Genomic DNA, 15000 nt, shown 5'->3' with positions numbered 1-15000 from the left:
TATATATATATATATATATATATATATATATGTATTTATATATATAGTATATGGTTTATTGATTAAAATACTAAATTAAAATAATAATTTAATAATAATTTACAAATAAGTACTATAGTTACTTTTATCTGAATTTGAGGAAAAATAAATAAATAAAATAATATATTTATATATATATATATATATATATATATATATATATATATATATGTATATATATATAGTATATGGTTTATTGATTAAAATACTAAATTAAAATAATAAATAATAATTTAATAATAATTTACAAATAAGTACTATAGTTACTTTTATCTGAATTTGAGGAAAAAATAAATAAATAAAATAATATATTTATATATATATATATATATATATATATATATATATATATGTATATATATATAGTATATGGTTTATTGATTAAAATACTAAATTAAAATAATAATTATAATAATTTAATAATAATTTACAAATAAGTACTATAGTTACTTTTATCTGAATTTGAGGAAAAATAAGTAAATAAATAAATTAAATACAAAATATATATATATATATATATATATATATATATATATATATATATATATATATATATATATATATATATATATATATATTTATTTTTTTTTTTTTTTTTTTTTTTTTTTTTGAGCAGATATGCAGTTCCCTCCGCAGCCTGTAGAGGTCAGCAGCACTTTATATCTGATCTTATATCAGATTAGTCTCAGAAGACACGCCCACAAATTCACTATTTCTAAGTCTTTACACCATCTCATTTAGATTTTTTTTACTGCGCATTTGCCAGGTTAAGACACTAATCCGGAGGTCAGAGGTCAGCCGATCAGGACAGTACCAGCAGAGAGGTTCTGGATAACAGCGGCGGCGGCCGTGTGGAAGATGATGTCTGCTCCGTCGTTGAGGTAGTGAAGGTTGTTTCGACAATCAAAGCCCCTGTAACCAAACACGTGATCCAGAGACAGCTCCTGCAGCACACACACACACACACACACACACACACGCATCAGCACACACACACACACTCGCAGTAACGAGGGCCATACTGTACCTTCATCCGCTCAAGACTGACCTCCACCATCTTCTTCTTCTTCGTGATGTTGTTCTTCACCAGTTTGTCGGGTAACGGAGCGGCTCGACTCACCGGAGGCCTGCGGGAGGTTATTTATACAAAGGAGCTTCATCCTCAGCAGTTTTCTCTCGTTTTTTGTTACAGATATCTAAACACTCTCAAATCAAGATGTTTATTTGAGACAGAAAATGCCTTAAGATATTAAAAAATGGTTCAAAATGAAGCCCGGACCACAAACACATTCATAAGGTAAGCATTGTTTTATTTAGATTTATGAAATCTTTACCAGAAAATCTAAATACTAAGAAAACTGCCTTTAAGTTCATCAAAAGCTGTGGCATGAAATCACCCAATATATTTTTGGCTATTTTTTGCATAATTTTCAGATAAATATAACATCAAAATGGAGTGATTTTCTGATTAAAACAAGAAAAATATCTATCACCGAGGAAATAAAAATGATTTATTTATTTATATGTTTAGGCAGATATTATATTATATTATATTATATTATATTATATTATATTATATTATATTATATTATATTTGATATAAAAAAAAATATATATATATATATATATATATATATATATATATATATATATATATATATATATACAGTGCATGGTTTATTGATTAAAATACTAAATTAAAATTATAATATAAAAATAATGTGCACATAATAATTTTCAAATATTTTTGAAAATAATTTTCAAACTTTTATCTGAATTTGAGGAAAAAAATAATATAAAAAATATATATATATATATATATATATATTTATATATATATGTATATATATATATATATATATAGTATATAGTTTATTGATTGAAATACTAAATTAAAATTACAATGAAAAAATAATGCACACATAATAATTTTCAAACAATATATATATTATATTATATTATATTATATTATATTTGATATATTTTCGGAAAGGTAGTATCTTACGGTATTAAACTAGGAAGAAAGAACAGCTAAAAGGTCTTTTTTTTCCTTACCGCTCATCCACGAGGACCTCCTTCTGTTGTTGGTGTGGTTTGACGCCGCTCATTTGTCTTATACTGACGGCATAGATCTTCGTTGTGTAATCCATGTTCTTTTCTCGAGCCACGTCGCTGTCATACCCTAAAAACACAATTTAATTTCAATAATTAAAAATCGTGATCGTAATTGAAATTGTAAAATTAAATAAATAAATAAATAAAAATTAATTTAGATTTAAAATGCAATCGCAAACGAATAAAAGGTTACCTCCGTCCTCTTCGGCGTCGTCGTCGGACTCCTCGCTGTCCACGGCTTTGCTCTCGCGTGGACCAATCCCCTCTCTCGCCCAGATCATGAGGGCGGTGTCGGCCCCGCCCACCGACAGCAACATCGCGTCGTCATTGGACCACCGTACGTTCGTCACATTGCCACTGTGAGCCACGTACTTTTTAAACTTGGCAAACTGACCCTGTATAAAATGTTAAAAAAGCATCAAGGACATTCTACCTCTGGTTTTATATAAGCATTCGATTTTTACGATTTCTATTCGGAAAGAAGGTATTAACTGGCCTCTTTTAAAGGAAATAAACTATACTTTATTATAGTGCTGATGAACAATTAATAGTTTTTTTTGTACTGTGTACTTTTATTATGTATATATTAATTCATACACATGCTTTTTTACACTCGCGTGTATATGCATACTTCAAAATATAATATAAAAAAATATATAAATTAAACATACATGTAAATATTTTCTATATACATACCGTATATGTATTTTTATATACATAATAAATAAGCACAGCACACACACACATATGTAAACAAGTGCAATAATCATGATTAACACTAATTTAACAGCACTAATGTATCACAAAGACACTTGATAATAACAAAAATAAAACTACACATTGTTCATTTCAACACTGGTTATAATAAGAAAAGCAGCAAATCTGCATATTAATATAATTTTTGCTGAAAATGTGTGCTTTATGTCATAAATAAATAATTTTTAGAATATTTTCACCCAGAAATTAACTATTTTGAATTGCAATAATATTTCACAATATTTTAGATCAAATAAATACAGCCATATAAGAACATAAAAAACCTGTTTTTCGAACAGTAGTGTTTTATATATACATACACACACACACACACACACACACACACACACACACACACACACACACACACACACACACACACACACACACACACACACACACACACACACACACACACACACACACACACACACACACACACACACACACACACACACACACACACACACACACACACACACTCACTCACACACACACACACACATATATATGAAGTGGTTTAGACCTTGCAGGGGAAGCTGAAGAGCTTGACGAAGCCGAAGTCGTCTCCGGTGGCCAGCAGCTTCTTGTCTTTGGTAAGTGAAGAGGCGTTGTCGAAGCTGAGCGTCGGCCAGATGCCCTCACAGGTGGGACCCAGCACTGACGTCCATGTGGCCCACTCCATCTTCTCAAACTGAACACATATGAACACACGGTCACGCGGCCATGACGCCGGCGTTACATACGGCCGTGCCCAGTTCTTACCTCTAAACTGCTGATAGTTTGCCGTCTTCCACGTGGAGCTTCAAAAAACAGCTGCTCTTTGGCACCGGTGTTGACTTGAAGCAGTTTTCCTGCAATAAAACACACAATTAAATCTTTATGCATTCAGGTTTTTTTTACTTGCTAATGATGCATTTCTGCAGGTGCCGTTCTTTAACTGTGGGTATAACAAAGATGCTTTGTGCTAATAAAACTATTATAATTATGGAATTGTCAAATAATATTTTAACTTCACTCAAGGATCGATTCAACATTAACGTGTTTGTAATTGCTTGGATGTGTATCTGTGTTTTGTGTATGTCTGGATTACCGCGGACGTCCCAGTCCACATGTGTGATACAGCTGGACGCTCCCTTACAGATTCCCACCCGTTTACTGGTCAGGACGTTATAAATGTCCACAAATGAGTCGTGGGAGGCCACGGCGAGGTATTTTCCAGCATCTTCAAGAAAAAATAAAACAGTAAAAAAAGATGCGTTACTTGTTTTATTAATACATTTTACATAATGAAATATATTTCATTATTGGTTTATTTATTTGATCAAAATACAAACACAAACAATATATAACACCATAATATAGTGCTTTAATATATAATATTAATAATTAATATAATAATAATTAATTAATATATAATATTAATAAAAAATGTCAAAAAAATTGTTTTTCGATAATATATGCGTATCTACAAACGCTTTACACACACGAATGTATATATTTCAGAAAAATATGTTTATTTATTAAATAAATTAATTGTATAATACACAATATATTAATGTAAATATAGACATGTAAATGAATGAAAATGTTTGCAAAATAAATACTGTATGTGTGTGTATACATATACATAATAAACACAATGTAAACAAATATATTATGTAAACATTTTTTTATTACTGAAATATATGTATACATACACACGTAACATTTTTTTTTTTTTAAAAAAAAATATTTTTTTGACAGCACTAATAATTGTAGGTATATATATAAATTATAAATGTATTTATATATACATTATTCAATCAAAGCCCCTGTAAGCCCCTGATTATTTTGTTAATATATATTAATTTCTTTATACACACACACACGATTTTATATTTATTACATAAAATAATACATTTATATATATATATATATATATATATATATATATATATATATATATATATACACAAATCAATTTAATTACATGTAATAGCAAAAATATGTATTATTTTATTATTATCTTTTGTGTATTTAGAATTATTAGGCTCATGAATATTATACTTTTTTATTTTATAATGTAATTATCAAATAATGGGAAGCTTAAGAGATAAATGCAGCTCTGGAGCAACAAAGCTACACGAGGATGCATAATTAAACACGCCCCTGATGTACTGTAATACATCCAAACATGGCTTTCCAATGGGAATATGTATTTAAACAGCATACGGATTATTATTATCCTTTTAATATACAAAACGGCCGCCCATCGGCAGATGGATACCTTGAGAGAACCTGATGTCAGAGATGATCTCCTTCCTGTGGTGAAAGGTCACCATGTCCTCAAGCGTGTCTGCGTTCACCACCAGGAAGCTGCCATCATTTAAACCCACCGCTAAGGCTTTTCCGTCCGGTGAGAAGGCACAGCATCGACCACCTGCAAACACGAACGTATCCCAAAACTGACGTTGGCATCTTCCGAACGTGAACGGAGGTTGTCGGGCGGCGTACCTTTCTTGAGTTTCCGGACGGCCACCATGCGATGGTTGGCCGAGAGCTCCCAGATGCGCAGTGTTTTGTCGTCGCTCACGGTGGCACAGATGGGCAGCAGCGGATGAGCAGCGAGGCCCCAGACTTCCCCCTCCATATGACCCTAAAACACATCACACACGGCACGCGCTTCAGCTGCTTGACCAGCCTGACCGTCTAATCTGGTTTGCAGGGATGTAACGATTAACCACAAGCCGCTTGAAAATAGATTTCAGATATGTGACGATTTAAATCAGATGCTAAACAAATCGTGATAAAGTTGGGGTAGAAGTGTTTCGATGGCCTTTTCTTTTCATCTTGAGTGATGCATATTAAAGGTCCTCCTTTTTGGAGTTTTATTTAAGGTGCTGATGTCCTTAAGAATACATATTTGCGCTTCGAGTACCAAAAGCTCCTCTCTCAGGGCGATTTTGGCCTGTTCAGTTAATATTCATTAGCCTGTCTTCTGATTGGCCTGATTTTTTTTGAGTGACGCACAATCAGGTCAAAGTCACGTCACAATTACAACATAGTGCTAACTGGATGCAAAATAAAGGAAAGATGCTTTGGCTTCATATGGAGCATGAAATATTCTGTTGTTGTGATGTTGGGTGCTAGAATTGACGTACTACAGCCTCAAATTAGAAATATGATCGCATAGCTGATGACACTGCCAGACAAGAAACCGATGACAGCTGTGGTGAAACACGTTAAAAATGAACTGACTGAAACATCACAGCTACTTCATGCAGGATGTGTGCTGTTTACTGTAGATTTACTGTTGTGATACTTATATGGTAGTTAAATAGCCCCTAGACCTTATTTATGAAAAAAGCCAGGAAATTTCAGATTTGACAATATGGGAGCTTTAAAGTAGTGTACAGCAGTAACCAAGGAAACACTGTATCACTGCTGCCTATCGGTAACCAAGGAAACACTGTATCACTGCTGCTTATCGGTAACCAAGGAAACACTGTATCACTGCTGCCTATCGGTAACCAAGGAAACACTGTATCACTGCTGCCTATCAGTAACCAAGGAAACACTGTATCACTGCTGCCTATCGGTAACCAAGGAAACACTGTATCACTGCTGCTTATCGGTAACCAAGGAAACACTGTATCACTTCTGCTTATCGGTAACCAAGGAAACACTGTATCAATGCTGCCTATCGGTAACCAAAGAAACACTGTATCACTGCTGCTTATCGGTAACCAAGGAAACACTGTATCACTGCTGCTTATCGGTAACCAAGGAAACACTGTATCAATGCTGCCTATCGGTAACCAAAGAAACACTGTATCACTGCTGCTTATCGGTAACCAAGGAAACACTGTATCACTGCTGCTTATTGGTAACCAAGGAAACACTGTATCACTGCTGCTTATCGGTAACCAAGGAAACACTGTATCAATGCTGCCTATCGGTAACCAAAGAAACACTGTATCACTGCTGCTTATCGGTAACCAAGGAAACACTGTATCACTTCTGCTTATCGGTAACCAAGGAAACACTGTATCACTGCTGCTTATTGGTCACCAAGGAAACACTGTATCACTGCTGCTTATCGGTAACCAAGGAAACACTGTATCACTGCTGCTTATTGGTAACCAAGGAAACACTGTATCACTGCTGCTTATCGGTAACCAAGGAAACAAAAATTGCAAAATTTGTCTTCAGTCTCATTTTGTAAAAAAATAAATAAATAAAAGATTGTGAGAAATTGTGAATCGAATGGGAGTTGATCTTGTTATTCTTTGCAGCTGTATTTCTGAGCGTACCTGTACGAGTAAAGTCATGGGGCCGCTCTTGTCGATCTCCAGAATCTCTCCGTTTTTGGTGCCGACCAGAATGTGTCCGTGTCCCAGAGTGATCGCTCTGATGGACGGGTTGTCCTCTAACAGCAGTCCTAAACAACAGGATTCATCACACCAGAATAACCCTCTGTAGGTCTGTGGTCGTTTCAGTTTGTTGTCTTTTTTACTACATCATAATGGTAGGAAACGTATAGAAACACCATAGAAACTGCATAGGAAATACAGAGTCATTTTTGGGGTACATATCTCCTAACAGATGGTACAAATCTTATAATTAAATTAAAAAGCATTGTGTTTATCACAGTATCATGAAATCCCTAAAACAATACAAAATATATTATAAAAAAAAAAATTAATTAAAAAAAAAAATAATAATATATATATATATATATATATATATATATATATATATATATATATATATATATATATATATATATATATATATATATATATGACAATACATAAAATAAAATAAATAAAAAAATTTTAAAAAAAGTTTATTATTTTAACAAACACTTTTATTGAAAATATGAATGGTTTTCTAATATTTGCATTTAATATAAAATTGTGGTACCTTCAAATTCCCTCAAAGTACTATATTTACTTTATTAGTACAACAACATTTAATAATTTCCCTACACAAAATGAAACACTGTACACATAATACGCATTATTTTATTAACATTTTTATTATGTTATATAGAAATAAATTAAAGAAATGAACAGTGCATTCATTAAAAATAATATTGTTTTTTTCAAATGTTATATTTAACTATTATTATTATGTAATAAATATAAATATTTTAGAGATAAACATTGAAATCATAATACAAAAATAAAAATATTATTAATAAATATTATTATTATTATTAATAAATATTATTAAAACAAACCCTAGTACATTAATTTAATTGAAAAAACACTGCAATAACTACAAAGAATATAGTTTTTACCCTTAATATTTATGTATACATATTACTATTATTATCTACTTATTTAATCAAGCTTTTAGCATTCGATTAGGTTGGAGAATTGCAAAAGGATTGGCTTTTTTAAATTTGCTACGAACAGCACTTTCCATTTTAATAATGCTGCGAGTACTTTATAAATACCCAGTTGAGTAAAAATAAATAGTCTATTTTTACCATGAAATTCCCTCACAATACAAAATATGAACTAATAAATATTACTGAAACAAAATATAGTACATTGACTAATCGAGGGTGTATAGTTACCCTTAGACGAAGGCGAGAGTGCCGCCCTCTTGATGGCGTACGTCTTCAGGCATCTCTCGAACATGTCGTCCCACAGCTCAACAACTCCATCTTTACCCCCCGTCACAAAACCCTTCAGGTCACAACACACCATTAACAGCACAGAAAACTGCACTGCACCCACCTGCGTCTGCCGCCGTGCTGAGGTCAGCTCACCTTGTCCAGGGAGCACATGGCAAACACGGGCCCGTCGTGAGCTTTGATGCTCTTCACGAGCGCGGTGTCTTTCCAGATGTACACGTCGCCCGTCGTCGCCCCAGAAAACACCAGGTCCTCGGAGCGGCCGTAGCAGGCGGACATCATGGTCTCCTGCCTGCCGAGATTCCCGAAGATGCCCCTTTTAAACGTCAAGCCTCCTCCTGGAGCGGGAAAGAAAGAGAGGGAAAAGAGAGCGATTCGGTTATTGCAGCATTCGCTTTGGACTCGCTGAGCTCTTTTTAAAGCTCTCGCTCGCGTTTAATTGGTCAAATACGGCGCGCTGATGGTGAAGTTGACGAAACGGTCACATCAGCTTGCGGCGGCTCGATGTGATGTGGCAGATTCTCCTCACAGCCATGTTCTCGTGAGAGAGACTTGAGCTTCAGACATTTCAGTAAAAACACTGTCTAGGCATTCGACAAAGGTTTACAAAGATTGTCTGGACATAGGTTTATTGTCCACTAATTATAACACTTTTTAATAGAAGTTAGTTTTATATATATATAGTATTTATATATATATATATATATATATATATATATATATACATTTATATATATATATATATGTATATATTATATATATATTATTATTGAAATGTAGCTATTATTATATTATTATTATATTATTATTATTATAAATTATTTTTATTGTTATTATTAGAAAAAAAAAAAATTCTGTTTTCGTTAAAAAAATACTTTTTAGGTTTTATTTTTTTTTTTAAATGAAGTTGTATTTAATAATGTATAAAATAATGTCTACGTAGTTGTAGAATTTTTTTAATTTTACTATTATTCATTTTAGTACATTCAGTTTAATGCATCCTTGAAAACTAATTGAAATGACAATTTATTGCATCCCAAAAGTTACAAAAATAAATGAAAGAGATGCATTCTTTTTACTGGTTTATATATATACATATTTATATATATATATATATATATATATATATATATATATATATATATATATATACACACATATGTATATATATATATATATATATATAAATATATATATATATATATATATACACACATATATATATTTCTTTTTTTCTTTTTTCTTTTATATATATATATATATATATATATATATATATATATATATATATATATATATATATATATATATATTTTCATGTAAAAACACTTTTATCCCCATCATTTACAAAGTAGTATATTTAATATTTTCTGAAGCTCTGATTCTCCTCACAGTCATGTTCTTGTGCTTCAGATATTTCTGCATATAAACACACATCTTGAGCTGAAAGCTGTGATTCTCACCTGTATGCAGCCAGAACTTGATGTGTTTCATCCCCACCGTCAGCAGTTTGTCCATGCGGAACGGGTTTCCTTTCACCACAAAGATCTTATCCTTATGTCCTCTATGGTAAGGAGAGAGAGTCGCACGTGTTTCTTGAGCCATTCAGAACGCTGCGTACACTCTTTACAGCTGAAAAAGGTCTGCTTTTACCTGGATTTGGCCAGTTTTTCTCCCTTTTTCCAGTCCCAGATGACTATGGAATGCTCTTCGTCGATTCCCACGGACACTAGACTCTTGCCATCCGCTAAAAAAGTGAAATAACAGGATGCATAGCAAAAAAACTGATTTAAGCAGTCGCACTTTGTGTAAAAATAACATTCTGGAAACATTAAGGGAGATGCATTGCCTCACATATTTAATGCTACAATGTAACTATTTTGAAAAAAAGGATATTAATATTTCATATTAATTTTAACTCAAATCTCAAATGATTTCCATGTATTTACAGCTACTTTAGAAAAATTGGAAAGTATTAATGTTTTATTTAATATATAATAATGTAATTAATATTAATAATTTATAATACATTTTAATTAATATTTTATCTTTTTCTTTTCGACTTTTGTTTTAATTTAAAGTTTATAAATGTGTTGTGCAATTTTGTCTTTTTTAATAGTAGCGCATTTTAAATGTCTGTTTAGATTTTTTTTTTTTCATTATTATTATTCATTTATCTCAGTACATTTTAGTTCAATTAAAATAAACTAAGTGTCAACTAATTAAAATAAAAACATTTAGTGTCATTTATTGTATTATTAAAGTTTGTGAAATGTAGGTTTTATAAATGAAACTATTAACACTATCATACTTAATATTTCATATTTAATATGTTAAAATCATTTTTAAATGTTCAGTTTAAATTTAATGTAAGCTGAATTCGAGAAATTTCGATGTGCATTTCGACATTTATTAGTTTACATTTTTTATCTCTATATTTTTTAAATATGAATGCACTTTTAATTCACTGAGTTAAATGAAAATGAGAAATACATCATTAATAATAATAACAATAATATAATAATATTTTTTTATATATATAATGTATTGCATTTTAAAAGTGAAAGTAGGATTAAATAAATAAGTGTTAAAGGAGATGCATTTTAAATTGTGTGTGTTGGTCTGACCTGTGAACTCCAGAGCACAAACCCCTCGCTGATGCTGACCCTTCAGCAGAGACAAACACTTGAGCGTCTGGATGTCCCACACATGGATGGCCGGATCTCGACCCACCTGACACACACACACACACACACACACACACACACACACACACACACACGCACACTTGCACACACACACACGCGCACACGCACGCACACACACACACACACACACACACACACACACGCACACACACACACACACACACACACACACACACACACACACACACACACACACACACACACACGCACACACACACACACACACACACACACACACACACACACACACACACACACACACACACACACACACACACACACACACACACACACACACACACACACACACACACACACACACACACACACACACACACACACACACACACACACACACACACACACACACACACACACACACACACACACACACACACACACACACACACACACACCACACACACACACACGGTTCAACATCACGCACTGCACATTTATTTCCACGAAAAGGTGGTTCATACTGACAGCTCGAACCACAAATGTATTTTCGGACACCAGCCGGAGTCTTGTTGTCGTGAGAAGCTCTCACCTGTCCGGTGGCCACGTAATCTTTGAGGGGATGGACGGTGAGGCTCAGGATATCGTCGTCGTGGCCGAGGTAGAAGCGCTGCGTGTGCTGCTGTCTGTTATACACCACGGCCACCGCCGCCACGTGATACACAACCTCTCCGGCCTGAGTGTAGAAGAGATTATTCCTGCAGTCACAGCCCCGGTACCTGAGACACACACACACACACACACACACACACACACACACACACATCAGACCCGAGGAGAACATTTAACATCCATCTGAATAAAACTCAACTTTCTCACATGGGTTGCATATTGCACATTGCATGCATATATATATATATATATATATATATATATATATATATATATATATATATATATATATATATATATATATATATAACCTAAATGCAAACCATACATACACACTTTTATATATAAAAACTGTACAAAAAAATAATAATCATGATTTGGTCAGAATATACATTATATACATGATAAAAACTGACGAACGAAACGAAATGTGACCCTGGACCACAAAAACCAGTCTAAAGATGAGATATATATATATATATTCAAAAAAACAAACAAAAAAACTATGTAAGGTCCATTTGTATATGTTTTTTTATGACAGGTCAATATTTATCTGAAAATCTGAGGGAGCGAAAAAACCTAAAGAAAATCACCTTTAAAGTTGTTCAAAGAAGTCCTTGAAAATGCGTATTGCTAATCAAAAATTAAGTTTTAATATATTTACAGATCATGGAAAATTATCTTTACTTTACATTGGAAAAAAAAAAATCAATCATTTCGACTCCATACAATATACATACATATACATCATATATATATTTTTACTTTTTACTGTATTATTTTTTATTCATATATATATATATATATATATATATATATATATATATATATATATATATATATATATATATATATATATATAATTAAATAATTAATTTAATTTAATTTAAGTTAATTTAATTTAATTTAATTTAATTTAATATTATTTTATTTTTTTATTTCATTTTATTTTATTTTATTTTATTTTATTTTATTTTTACTGTCTTTTAAATCAGGCTCCTGTTTTTGTTCTGTTTAGGCAAAAAAAAAAATATTCAAAAACATCCACCGATATTTGAGACATACACGTTAAAAAGGTATATTTTATATTATAAATTATACATATAAGATGAATATATTTTATAAGTGTACATATGCATACTTTACAACTAATGGATTCATTCTGGTAAAAAAAAAAACCATATAATATCCTACATTTTCATGTGTTGATATATTGTCGTATGCATTTAGAATAAAGTACCCGTGGACGAACTGCAGGCGCAGCCCCTCGTCCGGCGCTTTCTGTCTCTTCAGAGATCCGGCCAGTTTCTTCTTGAGCTGAGGAAGATCTTCCTTATACACCTGAGGGGTGTTTGGGAGAAGAGTTACAGGCAGAAACATTCACAGATTCAGAACAAGCCGGCCAATCGGCTGTGAAAATAATGAGAGGGACAGGAAGAAAGCGGCCGAGCGTGAGCGTTACATAAAACACGACATATAAGACCCAAAGTTGGCTTTAAAGTGTCTCTCGCCTGGCGCTCGTAGTTCATCTGGGCTTCCTGTTCGATGTCTGAGTCCAGCTCGGGAACGTCCGAGAGGTCCGAGTCAGAATCGCCGCTGTTAGAGTCGGCGTAGCTCTCTGTGAACCAGAACATGGCTTTCTCTGGATGATATGATTCATTCCTACTCAAAATTAAACGTACAACTGAAAACTCGTTTTTTTATTCCTGCCGTGTTTATTCACTTACAATATCACTTAATGACACATTCATGATTGGTTAATATCGTTTTTTATTTATTATTTAATATCGGTTACAATTATTTATACATATGCATGTAACCATATGTATAGAGCATATTAATATAAATTATATAATAATAATAATAATATTTATTACATTATATTATTATATTCATTACATTTAAATATATTATTATATTAGTATTACTATTTTTATCTCTAAATTATTTATGCATAAGGCTGCATGTCACAATATATATACAGCTTTTTTATTATTATTATATAATTTATATTACGTATTAATTATATTATATTTTTATATTAATTACATTTAAATATATTATTATATTAGTATTACAATTTTTATCTCTAAATTATTTATGCATAAGGCTGCATGTCACAATATATATAGAGCTTTTTATTATTATTATATAATTTATATTACGTATTAATTCTATTAATTACATTTAAATATATTGTTATATTATGTATTACTATTTGTTATCTCTAAATTATTTATACATAAGCCTGCATGTCACAATATGTATAGTGCTTTTTTATTATTATTATATAATTAGTATTAAGTATTAATTATATTATATTAATTACATTTAAATATATTATTATATTATGTATTGCTTTTTACTCATACTTATCAGTACGTATAGAGCTTTTGTCCTTTTTTATTATTTTAGATTTATTTATACTAAGTATTTATTGCATTACATTGTTATATTAATAGCATTACATTTATAATATATTATGTATTTTTATCTGAAAAATATTTATACACAAGGCTGCATGGAAGAATGCATATAGCTTTTATTATTATTATTATTATTATTATTTTAGATCATTTAAACTGTATATATTTATTACATAATATTGCATTTAAACATATTTTTATATTAAGCGCTATTTTTATATTTATTTAATTTTTACAATTATCCTATGAAATAAAGTAACACCTTAGGCCTAATAGTAATTATATTTCATTCACATTGCATTTTAAATTATTAATTTATTTATCATTTATTCATTTATTTATTAATATACTTATTTGTGACCGTAAACACAATGCTGCACGCATGCATTAAATATTCACGTAAATGCTGAACTTTAAAACGCAGATGATTTTGGCGTTTATTTACCTAGATTAATGCACAAAACGGCGGGACACGAATGCATTAATATGAGAGCTGACCTTGCAGCAGCGGCTCCAGGACTCCGTTCATGACTCCCTCCGGCAGGAACCTCCACTGAAAGACGGAGTGGTCGGCTCCGCCCGTGCTCAGAACCCACTGCAGGTCATGTGACCAGCGCACGTTGGTCACGTGGGCGGAGTGGCCGATGTACTTCTTGAACTTGGCGGCTGAAAGAACGGCATTCGTTAGCGCACGGGA

The 15000-nt window shown here is 31.8% G+C and overlaps 2 protein-coding genes across 3 annotated transcripts in view; both read right to left on the bottom strand.

The window, feature by feature from the left end:
• The window catches only part of LOC122353861 (G protein-coupled receptor 137Ba-like), a 1117577-nt gene that overhangs the window by 361611 nt on the left and 740966 nt on the right, over positions 1 to 15000 (bottom strand). The gene's annotated exons all lie outside the window — the stretch shown is intronic.
• Positions 1 to 15000, bottom strand: part of eml6 (EMAP like 6) — a 50701-nt gene that overhangs the window by 14909 nt on the left and 20792 nt on the right. For both annotated transcript variants that reach the window (XM_043251711.1, XM_043251712.1), the window contains exons 11-29: positions 14802 to 14969; positions 13389 to 13495; positions 13118 to 13218; positions 11798 to 11984; positions 11167 to 11272; positions 10193 to 10286; positions 10003 to 10103; positions 8675 to 8877; positions 8480 to 8591; positions 7206 to 7333; positions 5407 to 5548; positions 5180 to 5332; positions 4004 to 4135; positions 3676 to 3764; positions 3437 to 3604; positions 2348 to 2549; positions 2095 to 2221; positions 1088 to 1166; positions 854 to 983 (exon numbers count right to left, since the gene is read on the bottom strand). In XM_043251711.1, coding sequence (XP_043107646.1) covers positions 854 to 983; positions 1088 to 1166; positions 2095 to 2221; positions 2348 to 2549; positions 3437 to 3604; positions 3676 to 3764; positions 4004 to 4135; positions 5180 to 5332; positions 5407 to 5548; positions 7206 to 7333; positions 8480 to 8591; positions 8675 to 8877; positions 10003 to 10103; positions 10193 to 10286; positions 11167 to 11272; positions 11798 to 11984; positions 13118 to 13218; positions 13389 to 13495; positions 14802 to 14969 — 2529 coding nt within the window. The remainder of the gene's footprint in view (positions 1 to 853; positions 984 to 1087; positions 1167 to 2094; positions 2222 to 2347; positions 2550 to 3436; positions 3605 to 3675; positions 3765 to 4003; positions 4136 to 5179; positions 5333 to 5406; positions 5549 to 7205; positions 7334 to 8479; positions 8592 to 8674; positions 8878 to 10002; positions 10104 to 10192; positions 10287 to 11166; positions 11273 to 11797; positions 11985 to 13117; positions 13219 to 13388; positions 13496 to 14801; positions 14970 to 15000) is intronic.

This window comes from Puntigrus tetrazona, chromosome 11 (genome assembly GCF_018831695.1).
Source record: "Puntigrus tetrazona isolate hp1 chromosome 11, ASM1883169v1, whole genome shotgun sequence".
NCBI classification, from domain to species: Eukaryota; Metazoa; Chordata; class Actinopteri; order Cypriniformes; family Cyprinidae; genus Puntigrus; species Puntigrus tetrazona.
This window is presented reverse-complemented; position numbering and strand designations above follow the sequence as displayed.